Source organism: Doryrhamphus excisus, linkage group LG6 (assembly GCF_037039965.1).
Source record: "Doryrhamphus excisus strain RoL-2023G ecotype Guam linkage group LG6, RoL_Dexc_Guam_v1.1, whole genome shotgun sequence".
Taxonomy (NCBI): Eukaryota; Metazoa; Chordata; class Actinopteri; order Syngnathiformes; family Syngnathidae; genus Doryrhamphus; species Doryrhamphus excisus.
In genome coordinates this window covers 6,317,254-6,336,817 of record NC_136362.1, presented here as the reverse complement: position 1 = coordinate 6,336,817, position 19,564 = coordinate 6,317,254, and the positions used below count along the sequence as shown (strand labels likewise).

Here is a 19,564-nt window from a genome sequence, read left to right as displayed (position 1 = left end):
TGATCCACCCCCCCCCCACCCCCCCACCATGAATTCCGTTTTAAAAGCTACTTAGGTCTTTTACATCACACCCTCATACTTGCCTTCAATACCCCCCCCCCCTTTCACCATACAATTTGGGAATATTTACGGTCCGCATGACTTCTTCTGGAGCGCCGCAGGCCAAGAGGAACTTTTATGCTGCTCCGTAAATCACATGACAATGTGATATCGGCGAGCGCCAGCATGGCCGCCCTCGCACTGGGACTCTTGGAATCAACGTTTGGGACGTTTTTAGCACCATCATTGGAGCCCAAGACTGGACTCCACTCTGGGGAGATCTGGGAAAATAAAGCCTGACAGAGATTACATTGGATGGATGGATGGATGGATGGATGGATGGATGACTTCCCACATTAGCATACACCGCCCTCTACTGGTAGCAGTGGTAAATACAATAACACACCTCCACTCTCCACAATCACAACACTTAAAAATGACACGAGGGAATCTGTGATGTAGCGAAGGGACGCTGTACTACGCTGTACTTCGCTGTACTACGCTGTACTACACTGTACTACACTGTACTACGCTGTACTACGCTGTACTACGCTGTACTACGCTGTACTACGCTGTACTACGCTGTACTACACTGTACTCCGCTGTACTCCGCTTGTCAAATTACAGCTGTTTTTTTTCCATTTCTGCTGTTTTGCTTTTGGTAACTTTACCTAACAGGCATTCTTTGAGACAGCTATGAGAAGGGGGGACTCGTGTGACCTTTGGCCTTGGGCGTGTGCAGGGGGCGGGGTCAGGAAGGCGGAAGTGAGAAGGGCTAGACATGCTAATCTGTTTTGCTGCCATCCTAAATAAAAGCTTGCCTGAAGCAGGAGGAACGTTTGCTTCCTTCCTTCCTTCCTTCCTTCCTTCCTTCCTTCCTTCCCGCTAACCCATATGACATCATCATAATATCAGGACATAAATTTACCAGAGTAACGTAACGCCTTTTTTTTACTCTTGGAAATGTACCACTTGATTTTCGGACATTTCCTACTATTTTTGTAATTTTATGATTTTTTTCTTGTACATTTACAACTTTATTATTGGAAATTTACGACAGTTTTTCCCTAAAATTTACAATTTTTTTCTTGTAAATGAATGACTTTACTCTCACAAATGAACAACTCATATTATTAGGACTTTTACCTTGTAGATTTACTATGTTATTCTCATAAATGTACTACTTTTTTCTTGTACATTTATGACTATTTTCATAACATGACATTTTATTCTCGTAAATTAAAGGTTAAATTAATTTTTGTCCCTTTTGTATTGAGTAGTGGACTCCCATCGAGCAGCTATACACCATAACCACATAGCCACGCCCATATAAGGCAGTCAGCCCTCTGTGACATCACAAAGGAGCGGTTTTTACCACGCCTTTTGAAACGGAGCGTTTTCAGCCATCCCAAACTTCTTTCAGGGCTCACATCCAAATCCTCAAACCTGATGGATCTGAACCTTCGGCATGTTTGAACACCAGATTCCAACATCCTAACTACATTTATTGATCAGAAAGGGGGAAAGGCATCATGGGTCCCCTTTTAATGAGAAAAAAAAGGAGATTTTTGTTTCAAGATTTCGGACCAAAACATTTGCAATAAAAGTGACTGTTGTAGTTATTGGATGCTTTATTGTCTTCGAGATGTGGCAGGAGGGCGGGGGTCTTGGGGGGGGGGGTGTATCTAAAAAAGCGAGCATAGGTCACATGAGCGCAGCGGCCGTCCCGTTAAGTGTTTGGGATCATATGGAAGCCTTTGTCAGGACTTTTTAAGAATGGGGACAAAGAGGACCACAACTCTTGGTTTCATTAGAGTAGCAAACACTTCACTGTGTGTGTGTGTGCGTGTGTGTGTGTGTGTGCGTGTGTGTGTGTGTGCGTGTGTGTGTGTGTGCCGGACACAGAGGCGTCCTAATTAAAGGACACTTAAGCCCCACAAAGTGCGGCAGTGCAGGTTGGTGTCATTGAGTGGGGTGGATTCATGGCACTCGTAAACAAGGGGGGGGTCCGGGCCCCGGGGGGGACAGAAGAGGACTACATGTCACAGACTTTGTAGTCAGCCATCCCCCCTAATAAGCAGCACCTTCTGAGGAACTGTGAACACAATGCCGTCCCACTCCCCTCCTCTTGCTCTCAATCACTGCTGGGACAATGGGGCGGGGGGAAGGGGGGTACCCCTCCCCACCCGCCTCCCCAGCCCCCAAACAGACACTTCTTTTATTGAAATTCTTTGCTGTTCTAATCCTCAGCTTCCTCCGGGCCCGATAATGGACTCCCTGCACCATCGGCCTTTTCCAGCCAGGACACCATCCCGGGTCACAAGTCCACCCCCCAGCCCCCACCTTAGCCCCCAATCCGGGTGAGGGGAGGGGCTGCATGCCCTCTTCTGGTGACCTTTTATGACACGAGAGCAGAGCAGCGTTGACATATTCTTGCTAAACAGCTCAACTATTAGCATTAGCATTAGCATTTCATTTCATGACAAAGGGAGGGGGGGGGCACGTGTAAGGATGTCCTGAAACATAAATAATGTCCATTTTGGGAACACAACCCTAAATTCTTTGATTTTTTTCGTGACTGGGTAAAAACAGCGCAGACATATTTATTCACATTTCAATTTTCATTTTTCATGTTTTTAGGCTGCACGGTGGATGAGTGGTTAGCATGTAGGCCACACAGTCAGGAGATCAGCAATACCTGGGTTCGATTTCTAACTTGGGCATCTCTGTGTGGAGTTTGCATGTTTGCCTGTGTGGCTTTTTTCCGGGTACTCCGGTTTCCTCCCACATTCCAAAAACATGCTAGGTTAATTAGCGACTCCAAATTGTCCATAGGTATGAATGTGAGTGTGAATGGTTGTTTGTCTATATGTGTCCTGTGATTGGCTGGCCACCAGTCCAGGGTGTACCCCGCCTCTCGCCCCAAGACAGCTGGGATAGGCTCCAGCACCCCTGCGACCCGAGTAAGGATAAGTGACAGAAAATGGATGAATGTTGTTTTCTACAAATAACCAAACAAAAATATTTGTATTAATTATAGAATTTAATTATATAATATTATTTAATTATAAAATGTATTAGATAATTATAAAAAATATTTTTTTTACATTTTCGGAAGCACAAACCAAAATTATATATTTTTCAATGAATGAGAAACGGCGTCTCAACCATTTCATTTTCCATGTTTTTGGCAAATACACATCATTAAAAATATTATAAAGATAAACATCTTCAAGTAAAATCAAATCTCTATTAAGAAAGATGTTGGAAAAAAGCAGATGATTGTATTTATTCTCTGAAACGTCGCATTTGTTGTGTTCCAAGTCTGTGGAAGCTGAACGTATGTTGCTGGCGCCCCCTGCTGGTGGCCCAGCACCCTGAAACAATGCTAGTGAGCCACGTGACACCCAGTGTATCACTTCCAATATTGCCAAGGCTCCTCCACGCAGTGTAGTCCACTAATGCTGCTGGCGGGGGACGCTAATGGCGCTAATGTTTGCTTGTTAGCGTTCCAGCGATGAGTTCAATGTCTCCTGGTGATCTCACAGCACTGCTACGCAGCGTGAGCACATCTCAGGTGCAACATAGCCCAACCGCCGCCATGCCGCCCGTGGCTATGATCTTCAGTGAGTCAGCTGGCCCGATCTGTTTGATGGTGCCCATCACGGGCAGTGACGCCCGGCGGCAGAGGTCGGGGTGTCGCGTGACACGGCGTGCTAGCAGAACACAGTCCACCTCTTTGGCCCGGGGCGACACCGGGCCTGAATTAGCAAGAACCAGAACACGACACCGTTGATCTTTGATTCTGGAAGCACAGAAGCGTCTTGTCAGTCATCTTTTTGGCCTCCAGGCGTGTCCACATCACACGCAGCAGCCTTCTTTTGTGTGGACGGATCAAGTTTTCACGACACACACTTTGGTTGACACTGGAGCTCCACTTTCTCTCGTCACTGATGCCACAACACAGCATGACATACATTTGCTGCATGGGAACACAATACAGGAGATGTGTTGAAATCATCGTCTAGTGTGGGCATCCAGTACTGCACTAGTTTTTGTTATGCATCTGTCTTTAATAGATGATCTTTGACCAAAGCCATTTGGGGAGGTCAGAATATTGTAAACACTGAATAAGTACTACCATATTTTGTTTTCAAATGATCTAGGTATTATTGCTTTGGAGTTTTTTTGTTCTGGAATACAAACCAAAATTAATTTGTGTTGTTTTTAACAAAAAAAATATTTAAAAATTAATTTTCTGAAATTTTTTGGGTGCTTTTCTGGGATACCAATCCAAATTCTATATTTTTTTATCATTGGTCAAAAATAGCTCATCTATGTTTATTCACGTTTTGTTTTATTTTTTAAAAACAAATACACAAACACAATATTTTTTTTGTTAATTTCCTGAATCAAAAATAAATTTTTGATATTTTCTGGAACACAAGCAATTTTTTAATGATTGGATATAAACAGCTAAACTATATTTATTCACATTTTATTGTTCATCCATCCATATATTTTCGCAGCCATGCTGGAGCCTATCCCAGCTGTTTCCAGGTGAGAGGCGGGGTACACCCTGGACTGGTGGCCAGCCAATCACAGATAAACAACCATTCACACCCACATTCGTTCCTATGGACAATTTGGTAATTTTTCATAATATGTTTTGTTAATTTTTTAAAACAAAAATGATTTTTGTCCATTTTCTGGAGAATAAAAAAAAATAAATGATTACTATTATTTTGATGGGGTAAAAGGGTAAACATTAACAAATACCCAAGCAAAATATTTTTTTTATTTCTGAAACAACATGAATTTTTTTGGAACAAAAAATATTTTTAGTGATTGGATTACAACCTGATCAATTATATTTTATTTGCATTTTTTATTTCCTGAAAAATATATATTTTTTAATACAACCACATTTTTAAAATGATAGAATAAAAACAACTCAACTCTATTAAACCGCATTTCAGTTATTGTTCACAACTCCACAAATTGCTGAAAGTAGATTTCCTGATACAACAAAATATTATGAATTTACAAAGTACATAAAGTGTAAATGCTAAATAAGTACTACCGTATTCAGTTTCAAATTAGTTTCATTATGTTGTTGTGGTTTTAAAAATAACTCTACATTGCATCATAATAAGAATAGGTATATTTGTGTCGTGATTTCTTTATATTATAATTATTAATAACTGTCGTTTAGATTTTTGCTCGTAAATGAGGCTTTTATTGATGATCGTATTCATACTGTACGCCTTTTGAAACCGTTTTATCATCAGTCAGCCCTTGCTTGTGACGTCAGGAGGCGTTTACCCACCTCATTTTTTCCGACAAAATCTCTCGTGATTGGCCAGCGATGGCCGCGTGACCCAATCCGACCAACCAAAGACGGGTGCGAAGCTGGTGGGCGTGGTCCGGGCAGCCCTGTGTCCGCGGGGGCGAGTAGAGATGACGTCAGTGGGCCAAAGGCTGGCTGTTGTGCCTTGTTGTCAGCAGCTGCTGGGCGAGAAGAAGGCCAACAAGAAGAAAAAGAAAGTCAAAAGCCGACGGTTGTTTCTGCTGCCGACTGGGACTGTTCACTGACGGGAGCCGTGAAGATGCTAGCTGGTGGCTGACGGAGAGTTCGGCGCCTTACATAAGAGACAGCCTAGCCAAGTACGCGAGCAGGATAGCGGATTGAGCCTTGGCAGGTCGGTACCGGAGACATTTTAAAAAATACACCTTCGTTATTCGCCTGTTTGTATGGCGATTGTCGTAGCCGTTGTAGCTAGCTGCTAACAAGGTAAGGTACGTACGCCACGGCGTCGCCATTGTTTACTTCTGACCGCAGCTGCCCGGCGGGGTTGTGCAACCGGGTCAAAGGGCACTGGTCAAATTTAGCGGAAGATCTTGAGTACTCTGCTCTCTGATTGGCTGGCAGGTGTCATAATGAATACATGTGTGTTGTTTTGAAGACACAAATCTATGTAAACATCCCTTTCTTTGTTATTTACTCTTTTTCTTATTTATGTTGATATTGTTGTGTAGAATAGCACTTTTTGTACAATTGAAGTTGGTAATTAAAAAAAAACGAATCTATGTAAATGTTTGTTTTTCAAGTCCCAGCTGCGTGCCGCCATGAATGTGGGCACGGCGCACAGCGAGGTGAACCCCAACACCCGCGTCATGAACAGCCGCGGCATGTGGCTGTCTTACATCCTGGGCATCGGCCTGCTGCACGTCATCCTGCTCAGCATCCCCTTCGCCAGCGTGCCGGTGGTGTGGACCCTCACCAACCTCATCCACAACCTGGTAGGCCATCGCGGTTGTGGTGTTTGTGATGCTGGCTGGACTGAAGGTGTGTTTGCCGCAGTGCATGTACCTGCTCCTGCACACCGTCAAAGGCACGCCCTTTGAGACGCCCGACCAGGGCAAGGCCCGCCTCCTCACGCACTGGGAGCAGATGGACTACGGCGTGCAGTTCACGGCGTCGCGCAAGTTCCTCACCATCACGCCCATCGTCTTGTAAGTCACCCCGATTCCTTTACATTCGCACTTTTTCACTTTCACTTTGTCTGCTATAATATGCATTAATATATGTAACGAGAAGCGTATCAGCCAATGGCTCGCTACGCGGTTATTATTGTTGATTATGAGTATGATATTGTGGTCACACACGAGTTTTGCGTACCGTGAGGAGTATGTGATGTCAGACGGTTTTGTGGGGCCATGAACACATCAGACGGAATGTTTACTCATACTCTTTTTTTTTTGCTATTTTGCTGATGCTAATGGTATGTTTGCTAATGTGTTTACCGTGTTTGCCGATACGTTGGCTGATAAACACTGGATCTGCGCATCGTTTCACTGAGCTTTCCTTCCTTTTTCTTACTTTTCTATTCCCTCAGCAGCCCGTCTTGGCAGCGTAGATAGAATATACTCATGTGTGTGTGTGTGTGTGTGTGTTGCAGGTACATCCTCACCAGCTTTTACACCAAATACGACCGGGTCCATTTTGTGGTCAACACGGTGTCGCTGCTCACCGTGCTCATTCCCAAACTTCCTCAGCTGCACGGCGTGCGCCTCTTTGGCATCAATAAATACTGACCAGGAGGAGGAGCTAGTGCTGTCAGGACTGCCCCCGCCGTGCCGCCGCCAGGACTCTCACAGGAGGGGGGCTGTGGATGTTTGTGACTTTTCCCCTTCAGGTTGGATGCATTTCAAAGGGTTTAGACGTTAGTTAGCATGTTAGCATACTTTTCTGCGGCGTGACCCTGCGAGGACTCTCACAAGATGATGATGAGCGAGGAAGACGACACGCCAGGGCAGTCAGGGTTATTCTTATCCAAGCGTTCCCATATTTGGACGCATCTTGTTCTACTTTTTGGACCCGTGTGATCCAGCGTGTGGAGGACGTTAGCCGAGTAGTTGAAAGTAGAGGAGCTCCCAGCATGCATCAGTGCTCCACAACGTGGCCGCCTTTGTAGCATTTCATGTCGATAGTTGATATTTATTCTAAATATTCGTCTCCTTGGTTTGGGGCCACGGACCAAAGGGAGCTGCTGTCTGTGGCCGTCAAGGGCTTTCTTTCATGGAGGTCCGGACTCTTTTCAAAGAAGGAACTTGTTAGGTAGCCAACACACGTCATGTGATCTTCTTGTGTACAAAAATATAATATTTTTCAAACTGACTCATGTGTGTAAGACACTTCCATTTCAAGTCTCTTGACATTTGCAGCACATGTGTAGTATTTCCCATGATGCCCCAGCTCTCCCCCAAACCTAACACGTCCTTCTAGTCTCTCCTAGTCCACCTTCAGATTCCCCCGTCACAGCCAACAATACTCCACAATCTCATCCAGCAGAGAGCCATAATCGCCAGGTAAACAAATCTTTTCATTTTAGTCACATCTGAGCATTAAACTGCGAAGTTGGAAAGGCTAAATAATGCTACAGTGACGTCAGAGCCGCCGGAGTTTTCATTTATTTAAAACGTGCTCTGCCTGCAATTCTCCTATGAAACGGTAGGGGGGGGTGCGTCTTCCTGAGTGGGAGCATCTACGGCTCCCGCCCTTTGGCTAGGTAGCTTCCGGTGTGATTGTAAACAATGGCGACCGGTGATATTAACGTTAAACTAGCGTATTGTATTGTGACATTACTGTAAAACTGTGTATTGTATTGTGACATTAACGTTAAACTAGCGTATTATATTGTGATTTTAACGTTAAACTAGCGTATTGTATTGTGACATTTACATTAAGCTAGCGTATTGTATTGTGACATTTACATTAAGCTAGCTTATTGTAGCGACATGTTGGTGCTGGAACACCGATACTCTGGTGTTCGTGAATGTGGCTGGACTGAGCACTGGTTTTGGCGTGAAGGTTGGTGAGAAAACCCAAAAAAGAGCGTCGGACTCTGTGACTCTATCGGACGATAAATACTGTATGTATGAGTGTTCCTATTTGCCAACTTTTTTCGATCATACGCGCCTCCGGTTCTTTTATTATGCCGGACTTTTTGGCGCCTCTTTAGGGTGTAAAACCCGGAAATGATGTACGAAGAAAAGCCGACCAATCACAGCTTTGCGGTCCGCGTCGCCGTCCGCCGAAGGGGGCTGAACCAGGTATAGTTGATTATAATAATATTCAACATGCACCATTTCCTGTAGAAGGATGCTCATATCCAACACTGATGGACACAAATATAATTCAACACGTGTACAGTGACAGTAAAAGGCATTGTGTATGATTTGTTGCCATGACAACCAAGCAACTTCCCTTTGGCCCTTTGACTCCAGTTCTTATCATTCACCCACTGAAACCAATTGAGCTCTCAAGGGCATGCGCAGAAACTCGCACATGCGCGCTGAGAACCGTTTTTATTGTCATATAATATTAGTATTGCAGGTAAAGAATCAAAAATAGACAAACTACAAATGACACAATAACTGTAATTTTCTCATTATTATTATCATTTATTATTTACATTTATCATTTATTATTATTGTGAGTAAAAACATAAAAAAAATACAAATGACAAATTAACATTGCATCCCCTATAATTTGCTTGTTATTATTATTATAATTTATTATTGTGATAATAAACAAGCACCAATTAAAACGACAATACAAATGACACTGCATTATTTTCTTTATTTGTGTCACAAATATATTTCATACACAAAATAATGCATTTTGCCAACTGACCAGGATGAATAAAATATACATGGTCAAAAGTGGCTAGTATGATTATTATATGTAAAATCATCTTTAATATGCGATGAGAGTACTTCATAAAATAACACGTTTGGCATCTTAACGGCTACAAATGATTGACTAAATTAAAAAAAAGCTAATATTCTTTATTTTATCCTGGTATCATGTGTTATGATATGTGTTATCATACAAAAAGCTGCTATGCGAGCAAGAATACTAAGCCTCGGGCCGCCGTCGCAAAGTCACTCCAGTTTCCGCAGGGCCTCGCACAATTTTCCCATTTCACCTGCAAGGAGAAGAAGACGCCAAGTGCGTGAGAAAGCTGCACGTCCAAGTCCGGGAAGACAAAGGCGAGCCTACTGTTGATGCTGTCGGCCAGGTTGCTGAGCTGCTGGGTGTTGTCCAGAACCTCCACGCTCTGAGTGTACGGGTTGTAGCGCACCGAGAAGGGCCGGGGAATGGTGCCGGCAAACTTCCTGCATCGGCCAAAACGTTCAGGGAGGGTCACGGAGGCCGGAGGCCAAATTCCAAACGTACCTGACTTTTTCTTTGGCGTCGTCAAAGCTCTCGGCTACAAAGTAGACCGGCTGGTACTCTGTGATCGGGTACTTTTGGACGCTGGTCTTCTCCGGGTCGAAGGGCTGCAGGCTGGGCTTGTCGGTCAGGCAGTACTGTTTAGATGAACAAGGATACACGGGTTCTCTCTGAGGCAAAGCCCAGCCACCCTACTCGCACCTGCAATCTTGCCCTTTTGGTCACGACCCAAAGCTCATGAGCACAGGTGAGCGTAGAACCTGCATCACCAAAGAGCTTTGCCTCTTTGCTCTGCCCCCGCCTCGCCAAAACGGACCGGTGCAGAGTCCGCATCAGTGCAGATGCCGCACCAACCCCCCTGTTGATTTGCCTTCCATCCTTCCCTGACACATTAAACCCAAGTGGACCGCCACCCCACTTCCCGGCCCCGGCCCCACCCTGGGGTCTTACCTGCAGCTCTCCAAAGGAGGACAACAAGCCTGCTCCAAAAGCTCTGATGCCAGAGCCCTGCTTGCACAGACCAAACTCCACGGTGAACCAGTAGACCTGCACAAACAAGGCCTGTCAACACCTGGAACACCCGGAAACTGGGATCTCCAATGCTCAGTTGGACCTACCGTAGCAAGTTTCTCGATGTATTCGTCTGGAGCACCGAGGGAAGCCAGACCAATCTCCTGTTTCGGAAAAAAAAGTTGTTGATACTGATGGAACCCGAAGGTGGGTTGTAGTCTAACCCATTTGTGACTCTTGTGAAGTAGTCCTGAAAACGGAACTTGGCAGCCTCCAAGCTATCATTAGCCCAAGAAGAATGAGGCTAGCTCCGACATGGGTCCATGCAACGGACCAGACAGAACTGGAATCAACGGAGACATCTTGCTGCCCGATGGACAGGTCAACTCTGCAGGGGACTTACAGTAAGGCTAGGTCTAAGTAAGTCCATCCCCTTTGGTTTCTTACCTGTGAGAACTGGGCAAAACCTGGATCGGCAAACAGGGGGACATGTCCCAGGAGCTCATGACAAATATCCCTGAAACGGAAACAAACTTAATCCTTCTTGCTTTCGGAACATCCACTTGGACTTGACACTCCCCACTCACGGCTCAGGTGTGTATGTGGGCTTGGAGCCGTGGCGGATGTACTGCGTGGAATGGAAGACCCGGAAGGCGAGGCCAGCGAGGAAATCCCGAGAGGACAGCAGGCCGGCCACCGGGCGAAGTCGGAAACCGGTACAGGCTGCGAGAGGATTGGATGCACGGGACAAAGTTTGTCAAAACCAGCGACAGGTTCTGGACGACGGGGCGTGGTTGAGGATGGACTCACACTGCAGGAAGCGGGACACGTCCTCCAGCTGCGGAATGTTGTCCCGCCTGTAGCCGCAGTACTCCTCCAGCAGGGGGAAGACTCGGTTGTGCTCGCGGCACGCGTGAGTCGGGTACAGGGTCTTCAGCTCCTTGAACACGGTGCCCCAGGTGGTCCTTTCGTCCTCCGTGTACTCCACCCGCGGGATGGGTTGGCCGCTGGGACAAAGACACGCAGACTTAACGACAATGCAACCACCGACCAACGGCGTCGGGCAACCATGGCATTTCTGGCATTGGGATTCAAACCCGTTGCTTTCCAGGGTCTTTGACCTCTGGTGGTCAAAGATCTCAGTATTCTAACCACTTTTTAACTATTTCTTCCACAAGAAGAGTAGTTACTGTCTGTAGTTGTAGGCGATGTCCGCAAACTCCTTCCTGCGGGCCCGGTACAAGGGGTCTGTGAAGCCCTGGACGCACAAAAAGCAGAAATCCACTGTTTATGTGTTGCCATGACAACAGAAGTGTGACAGCATGCGACCCGTCACTCCGGGAGGCCTCCTTTTGCAAAGCGGCTGTGGGCGGACACGCACGTGACTGATGAGTGACAACTTACGGGGTGATCCGCATCCAGCTCCGAGCCGTAGCTAAGAATCTGGTTAGCGAAGCGGTCCAAGTCCTGGATGTCCTTTGGGAACCACGGCACTAGAGGAAGCCAGGAGGACTTGGGTCAGGGGTGTCCAAAGTACAAATAGAATGCACTTTTTTCTTTCATTCATTCATTTTAGCCTGTAGGATCGGCTTGTGGTGTCCTGGCATGTTGACACTCAACAGAGGCGAGCCCACACGGCGTCTGCTGGATTTATGTCCCTAAAGGACAGAGGGGGCCCACTCATGAATCTGCGTTTGTGCCGTGTGGTCCAAAGCCCGAGGCCGTGCACGGACAATGGCTGCGCTTTGCTGTAGAACAGGACATACTTATCATCTCGTCTACTTGACCCTGACCGGCGAGCCCCGGGGGGGCCCGTCCATCCCAGCCCGACGTGACCTTGGCGTGTTCCCCATGGCCCGTGTTGATCCGGGACGGGGACACAGAGCGCCACTGTTCCTGCAGAGCCTGTTGGTCCTCAGTAGCTAAACTAATGTCATTCTGGAAACAACTAATAAAGGGGTCCGCGTTGGGGGGGGGCAAGCCACCCGTCTCGTCGGCGACACTGGCTGCCCGTTACTGATTCTGACAGGCTGATGAAGCACCACAACATGGCTGATTAATGCGCCAGTTGTCGCTCATGGACAAGAATATCTATCTTCTCTATCTAACATCTGGCCATCTTGTGTTGCAGTACCTTTGTTGGCCTGGAGGGGAACCACGGAGCCGCTGTAGGGGTCTTATGTGGATCTTATGTGGATTATGTGGATGTCGTCCATCAAATTACCAGGTGACTTGTTATGATTACCACAGCTAGCGTGGTTTGCAACACAGCCACAGCCATAGCATACCTGAGCTAATCGGCTAGAATCTGGCCAACTACACAGTGCCGGGTCCCCACGTAAGCACTCCCTGGCTTCCAGCATGCCTTGCGGCACCCTTTTGTTTCCATTGAAGGTAGCTGTTGGTGATTGTGTTATGTAGCTGCTAGCTGTAGCTACTGTGTGATGTCAACATACGTCTGTTTAGGGATCAGCCATTATACAGCAGGAGGCTACTTCATAATTATGTTGGCCAAAAAGTGTCTTTCCCTGCTCTGTGCCCGGCTCACCCGTGTCTTTCTGCTTGTTGCGTGACAGCTCGTGCACGTGGCCGCTGATCTGCGTGCGCAGGCCTTGGATGACCTCATCCAGGGCCTGGGAGCAGGTGGAGTCCACGCTGATGAAGAACTCGTATTGCTCCTTGCTGACGCTGGACGGGCGTGACTCGATGTGCATCAGGTTGATGCCCTTCTCCTGCAAACACACAAGGGCTGCTTCCAGTACACCACGTGGTGAGTATGCTGTGCTTCTTATGGTTAACCAGCAGAGGGCGCCAGGGGGCCTGATTGCTTTCTTCTTGTTGGAAGTGCCTGCAGCTTTTTTTTTGGGGGGGGAGGGGGGTCAGGCTGCAGCACATTCTACAAATACAAGTTTAAACATACATATATATAAATATATAATAACAATAATATATAATACAATAAATACTTACAAATAGATACTTGTTTCCATTTGGATGCTGTCATGTATTCTGCAAAGTAGTACTACTAACGCTTGAAACGTATAACCTGTGTATTTTTCCATTTCCATTTTTATTTGTCGTCTTATTGATTTGCAAATAATGCGTACGTGACTTTTGCTAAATCCACTACGGCTTGGCAGCCGTTGTTGAACAAATGATCCTCGTCATCAAGAATAAAAGAACACGCAAAACCAAATAGGATCCTCTCTGGACCTATGAGATGGGACTCTCCTGATCCTCCCCCGTGCTCCTCCCCAGTCCAACCCCAATGACCCCCCCGGTTATCCCATGAAAGGCTCATCTCTCCAACATTTAACCCAAATCAGAGCCATGTGACGTTGCATGGCGCCCGTCATGTGACGACCTTGACCTGGAACGTCGCTGGGGGGCTGGCTGAGGTGGGGGGGGGGGCAGTGGGGCGCTATGGGCAGAGCTCGGAAGGGTACAGAAATGGCTTTGAGGATTTAGAGCTGGCTTTGCTAAGCTGCATGTGTCAGGGAATTTGCCCGACGAGCAGCAAGGAAAATAAAATTTAAAAAATGTTAGCATGGTAACACCTAGCAAAGAAAACGTTAGCGGTGCTAACATTCTCTTATTATGTCCACTATATTGGGTAATATCAGTGTAAAGGTGCTCTAATAATGTTAAATAGCATATTTAGAAGGTTGTAAACAGTTTTTTTCCTCTGTCTTTTATGTCTTATTTTCTCCTATTATGTCTACTGTATTGGGTAATAGCATTGTAAAAGTAACTATAGGGGTGTTATTTCATGTCTAGGGGGCTCTAATAATGTTAAATAGCATATTTAAAAGGTTGTAAACAGGTTTTTTTCGACATCTTATATGTCTTATGTTCTCCTATTATGTCTACTATATTGGTAATAGTAACGAAAGGTGACTATAGGGGTGTTATTTCATATTTAGAGGGCTCTGATACTGTAAAATAGCATATTTAGAAGGTCGTAAACAGGTTTCTTCTTATTTTCTCTATTTATGTCTACTACATTGGGTAATAGTAGTTTTAAAAGTAACTATAGGGGTGTTATTTCATGTCTAGAGGGCTCTAATAATGTTGAACAGCGTATTTAAAAGGTCAGGAACAGGTTTTGTGAATATATTCTATTGATAAATAAGGAATCCTACTTGATGAACCAATTAATGAAGGATTAGTGTACTTTGGGAAAAAAAAAGATTGTGTTTTCATCTGACCTTTTAGTAACGGCTGAATGGAACGCTTCAATGACACCAGGCTCCAGCCACAAGTAAATGCAACCCGCTAAGCACATTCTTCGCTAAACATGTGAGGGATTGGTGTCTGCACGGCCGTCAGGAAGATGTGATAAACACAATCCGAACCAGATGCGGCAACAAACGCGTAGGCCTCGCCACTCACGCCCTCCGCCCCCGTCAGCCTATCCCAACAGCGGACGCATCATACACCCTCTCTTTCCTTACATTTTTCCTCGTGTATACGTCTTTAAGATGCCTTCCAGCGGGTCTGTAAAGATCTCACAGATTCTTGTAACGACGCCACATGCCGCAGACGCTGCACGGAGCGCTCGGGCGTCTGCGACGTGGCACGTACCGATCAGGGGGCAAATATGCTCATGGGCGCAATTCCCCAAATAAGCTCATTAATAGGGATTTTAATTCAGAATCATTGGGCCAGTTGTTGTGCCTGTCAAGTCTGGTGCTTGTGTGTCTTCCCGAAAAATTAGAGTACATTACTGACACCTAGTGGCCGGTGTAGAATACTACATATCATCGCAGCGCCTTTGAATGCATCTTCTGAATGCCTTATATATTTGAATTCTACTGCATTGTGCCACAACACGTAGTATTCTAAACTAATTGAAATATCAATTATGAACAATTAATAATTTATTTTATTACTATACATTATTAATGATTAGATTTTGGTTTTGAATGAAATTATATTGTATTAATTATATATTTATTTTCTTATAAATCCTGTGAACCAGTAAATACATAAACGGTAATATTTATTTCAATATTCACAATGATAATAATAAATGTAATATATAAATATAAGTATATTTAAATTTTTTTTATTTGTTAGATAGATGAAATTGTAATAGTTTATTTTTTCTATTATTTTGAATTGTGCAAACAAATTCAAACAAATATAGATGATGAGTAATTATTCATATTTCATCTGAATATTTATATTGGGAAAGTCATCATAAATGATTGTAATAGTTTTGTTTAAATGATTGTATTTTATAATATTTTTTTATATTTTCAAAAGAAGTCCTGTCAAATGTTGATTACAAACAATGATGAATATCCATATTGAGTAATAATGATGATTGACAGCTCCCAACCACCAAAACAGTAACTCCGGTGGACTCTAATCCATTTCCGTACCAGACCGAGGGGGGCGGGGGCTAGCGGGTCCTGCGTGTTGTTGTTGTTCACCTTCAGACCGGAGCTGGGTCGGTGGATCAATGTGCGATAAGACCTGTTTGTTCGGTCGCTCTGTCTCTGCACCCCCGCAAAGGTCAGAGGCGCAAAAACAAGCCGACGCTCCAATGTTTCACGGCTGATGGAGGACCTTTTGGTTTTTATGGCCGACATGTCAGACACGTGCGTCCTCACACACGGGGCTTTTGTTCCATGGTCACGCCCCCGGGCCGTGACCGATCATCATCCACGGGTGTGAGCTGCCGCATCCTGTGAGCTGACGTAGGCGGGCTGTGATGATGATGATGGTGATGATGGTAATGATTTTACCTCAAAGAGGCGCAGCGCCCTGGCCAGCGCCCCCACGCCCTCCTTCAGGGAGAAGATGCAGGAGATCACTTCCGACTTCTTGCTGGTCTCCTCCTCCAAGTACATGGAGCCCCGCCGCCTCCTCTGGGAACATCAAAAGAGGATGTTTGACTTCTTTGGGAAAATCTTTCCCAGCTCCTCGCCTCACCAAAGTTTGGTATCCATCCGATACCGTGGAAATACAGGGCCAGTATCACAGTATCACAGTATCACCGATACGGAATGGCTATTTTTAGATTTGATTTGGACTTTAACAATATAAAATATATATATTTAACAATATAAAATAAATGCAGTCTTTCCAACAGGTCTGCAATCTATATGTGGCAGGGACGCACATGCATCTCATTTTTATCCATGCTGCAAGAGACCAAACAAAAAATTACCTTTTTTTTTCATTTAGATATTTTTTCATATTTTTCATTTTTTTCCTCTTTTATTCATTTTTATTTTTGTGGACTTTAATCTGAATAAAACACCACATCAAAAGATTATAGGCAAACTAATCATATACAAATAAATAATATATCAATTTTAAAAATTAATATTAAAAATGTATATAAAAATTTATATTAACAGGAATTATTATTAATAATTAACAATAAAAATATTTAAAAAATATTTTATTTCAGAATCATTACGGCCTTATTATTTGTGGCTTTTAATCGGAATAAAACACACAACAATTAATCTCATTCCCTGGCAGAAGTTGTCCCTGGCGATCCCGTTCTGATGTGTTTATGACAGCAGGTTGTACCAAATGTATTTGTTGTTTACCATCGAAGGACAGCAGGTTGTACCAAATGTATCTGTGGCAGGCTGAAAAGCAATACAACGTAGGTAAAGTCGCACCACCGCTCAAAAGTTTGCAGACACTTTCTCATGTTATCGAATGAGGAAGTGTCTCTAAACTTTTGACGGGCAGTGTCTATGTAAAGAAAGGAGATGGGAGATTGTGCTGGAGGAGACTATAGTTGTATCAGTATCACTATAAGTTGCATCAGCTGGCTTCCCCCCACCGTGGGGGCACCCCACTCTGCTTTTGTACCCGGAATATTCCAGCCCCAGCTGGCTGTCGGTCTAATGGCCACCATTAGAAAGACGCGTGTATGCCATTATTACACATCACATTTCATCAAATAGCTTCAAAAAAAGAACCTACCCAAGTGTCCTCTGTATCCGCATCCTGAGTGTGGTTTCCGTTGATTCTTTTATAAGCGGCGTCCATGCTCTCTGCTAGTCAGGTGTAGTGTGTGTTTGTGTGTGTCTTTGTGTGTGTGTGTGTGTGAGTGTGTGCTGCAGCTGAGCCGACAGCTTTGCTGCATTTTTATGCCGGCACTTCTTCTTATTTAACTTCAGGTCATGTGACTCTACGCTCTCATACACACCCCTCTGCATTGGCATGTCATGGGACGCCGGTTGTAAAACAAGTGCTGCCAGAGCAGGAAGGTGGTGGGCCGTGGGGGGTGGCTGGTGGGCGGTCGAAGCGGCAGCAGACCTCAGATGGTTTGTGTTTGTGCTGCTCCCTGACCCGACGTCGCTTATCTGGTCTTTCACACAACATGAGAGGCTTTCATCTCAGGTCATAGCTGACATTGGAAATTAGCTTGATGCTAAGTCTGGTGCTACGCATCAATTCTATGTCAACAGTAAAAAATAATGATCAAAATAATACAATTGTGAGAATATTATAATCAATAATAAAAATCATGTTGAAAAATTCACAACAAGCTGCCCCCCCCCCTCGGAAATTGCAGGAGGTCATAACTCACTGTAACAGTCTGACTCACGTTGTCTTCTCACAAACAACACTAAACTCATCACACAGCAACTTAACACCCTAAAGGTATAGCTGAGGAATATACCAACATGTAGAAATACGAGTTTAAATTAAAGTTGTCCTATAATTCATTGCATGTGAGCTACGCATTCATTTGGGGCGCTGCAATGTCGTCAGCCTCCCCTTGGACTCTGGGCTCTTCTGGCACCTTCCGGTGGATAGAGCGCCATCCTCCATTTTCGATGCCAAAATATGTTATGGGGAAAAAAAAACAACATTTAAATTTTTTCTTCATTTGTACTGTATACTTTTAGGTATACCTTTTGGGTGTTAGGTTGCTGTGTGATGAGTTTAATGTTGTTTGTAAGAAGACGCCATGAGTCAGACTCTTGCTGTTTCTAACGAGTTGACAAGCTTGTCATGAGCTTTTTCACAGGCTGTGATTGGTCCTGGACACTTGCTGCGTATACACTGGAATTTATGGTCATTTGATTTTTTTTATCTTCGATTTTTGCTAAACATTTGTCTTGATTTTTTTTACAACTCATTTTTTGTATGATTTGGTTTTGGTCAAAAATTGTTTCTAAAGTGTTACCTGGGTTTTGGCATTTATAATAACTTCCATTCATTTCTCATTTAGAATTATTCCATATGTTTTTTTGCGTGGAAAACTATAACTTTTCCCCATGAAATCAATTTTTTGTTGATATTTTTTGGGTGAATTTTTTTTGTGAAAAATAGCCTGGGTTTTTTCATGTTTGGGTTTTGTATGGCCTTTTGGAAGGAATTCATAACTTATCGGTCGGTCCTTGAACGCCCCACAGCCCTGAGACGCAAAAGTGTGTTCGGCAACATTAGCCTGAGCGCTTCCACAGGCAAACAAGCTAGCGTCAATCTAGCAGGAGGCTTTGGGAGACGGTCAATAACCCTTGTGATTGATTTTTCCGGACTGGTGTTGACCGTGGCCGGAACGGGCCGTGAAACGCTGTCAAATGTGACCAACGACCCCAGGAGGAAGTCAGAAACAACAAAGTGGTTGGTGATGATCCAGCCCAACGCTTCATGTTTGTTCTCGGTCAGATGAGCAGCTTTGGTGTGTGACTGTCAGTTCTTGGAGATGCCGGAATGAATGTTTACTGTGTCTCTCTGCCCAAACCGGTCATGAGTTGGGATCGGCAAAGTGGCGCGTGTGCCCAACGGGTACGCCGTCATGGAGGAGTTCTTTGATTCCGTTTTGTCATTAAGAGAAATGTGACATTACTCCGGGGACTACCCTTTCATGGTTAATCATTGAACACTCCTTTTCCTTTCATGCTCTACAGCTCAGATCAAGATGGACGACCGGGGGCCATATGCAGCCCGCAGATGTTATTTCTACTGGCTTTAAAAATATTTCCAATTTATAGTAATACAGTATGTACAGTATAGTATGTACCTTCCTGATTTCTTCTTCTTTTGCGTGCTTGTAGCACTTAAATGTTTCACATCATGTAAATATTAACTCATATAAATATTAAATAATATATATTAATTATTAATATCATTAATTAGCAATAATTAGTAACAAGTAGCAATAATAATTAATAATTATTATTATTATTAATTATTAATATTAAAATCGTATAATATTAACAAATATTAACTCAACACAAAATGCTGTTTTTCAATGAAATGTATTATTATTCAGGGAGAAAAATAATC

At 44.3% G+C, this 19,564-nt stretch overlaps 2 protein-coding genes across 2 annotated transcripts; one reads left to right on the top strand and one right to left on the bottom strand.

Annotated features, from left to right (window-relative positions):
* Nucleotides 1-5,493: 5,493 nt before the first annotated feature.
* On the top strand, nucleotides 5,494-7,720 carry LOC131126000 (ORM1-like protein 3). Its single transcript, XM_058068117.2, has 4 exons — nucleotides 5,494-5,741; nucleotides 6,151-6,342; nucleotides 6,404-6,555; nucleotides 7,002-7,720. The coding sequence occupies exons 2-4, from the start codon at nucleotides 6,169-6,171 to the stop codon at nucleotides 7,135-7,137; spliced, it is 462 nt and encodes a 153-aa protein (XP_057924100.1). The 5' UTR covers nucleotides 5,494-5,741; nucleotides 6,151-6,168; the 3' UTR covers nucleotides 7,138-7,720.
* A 1,449-nt stretch (nucleotides 7,721-9,169) lies between these two features.
* pah (phenylalanine hydroxylase) lies at nucleotides 9,170-17,414 on the bottom strand. The gene is made up of 13 exons (XM_058068116.2): nucleotides 17,246-17,414; nucleotides 16,045-16,167; nucleotides 12,840-13,023; nucleotides 11,696-11,784; nucleotides 11,482-11,549; nucleotides 11,102-11,298; nucleotides 10,879-11,014; nucleotides 10,739-10,808; nucleotides 10,399-10,455; nucleotides 10,232-10,327; nucleotides 9,785-9,918; nucleotides 9,608-9,723; nucleotides 9,170-9,533 (listed from the first exon to the last, which is right to left on the bottom strand). The coding sequence occupies exons 1-13, from the start codon at nucleotides 17,309-17,311 to the stop codon at nucleotides 9,490-9,492; spliced, it is 1,380 nt and encodes a 459-aa protein (XP_057924099.1). The 5' UTR covers nucleotides 17,312-17,414; the 3' UTR covers nucleotides 9,170-9,489.
* Nucleotides 17,415-19,564: the final 2,150 nt, after the last annotated feature.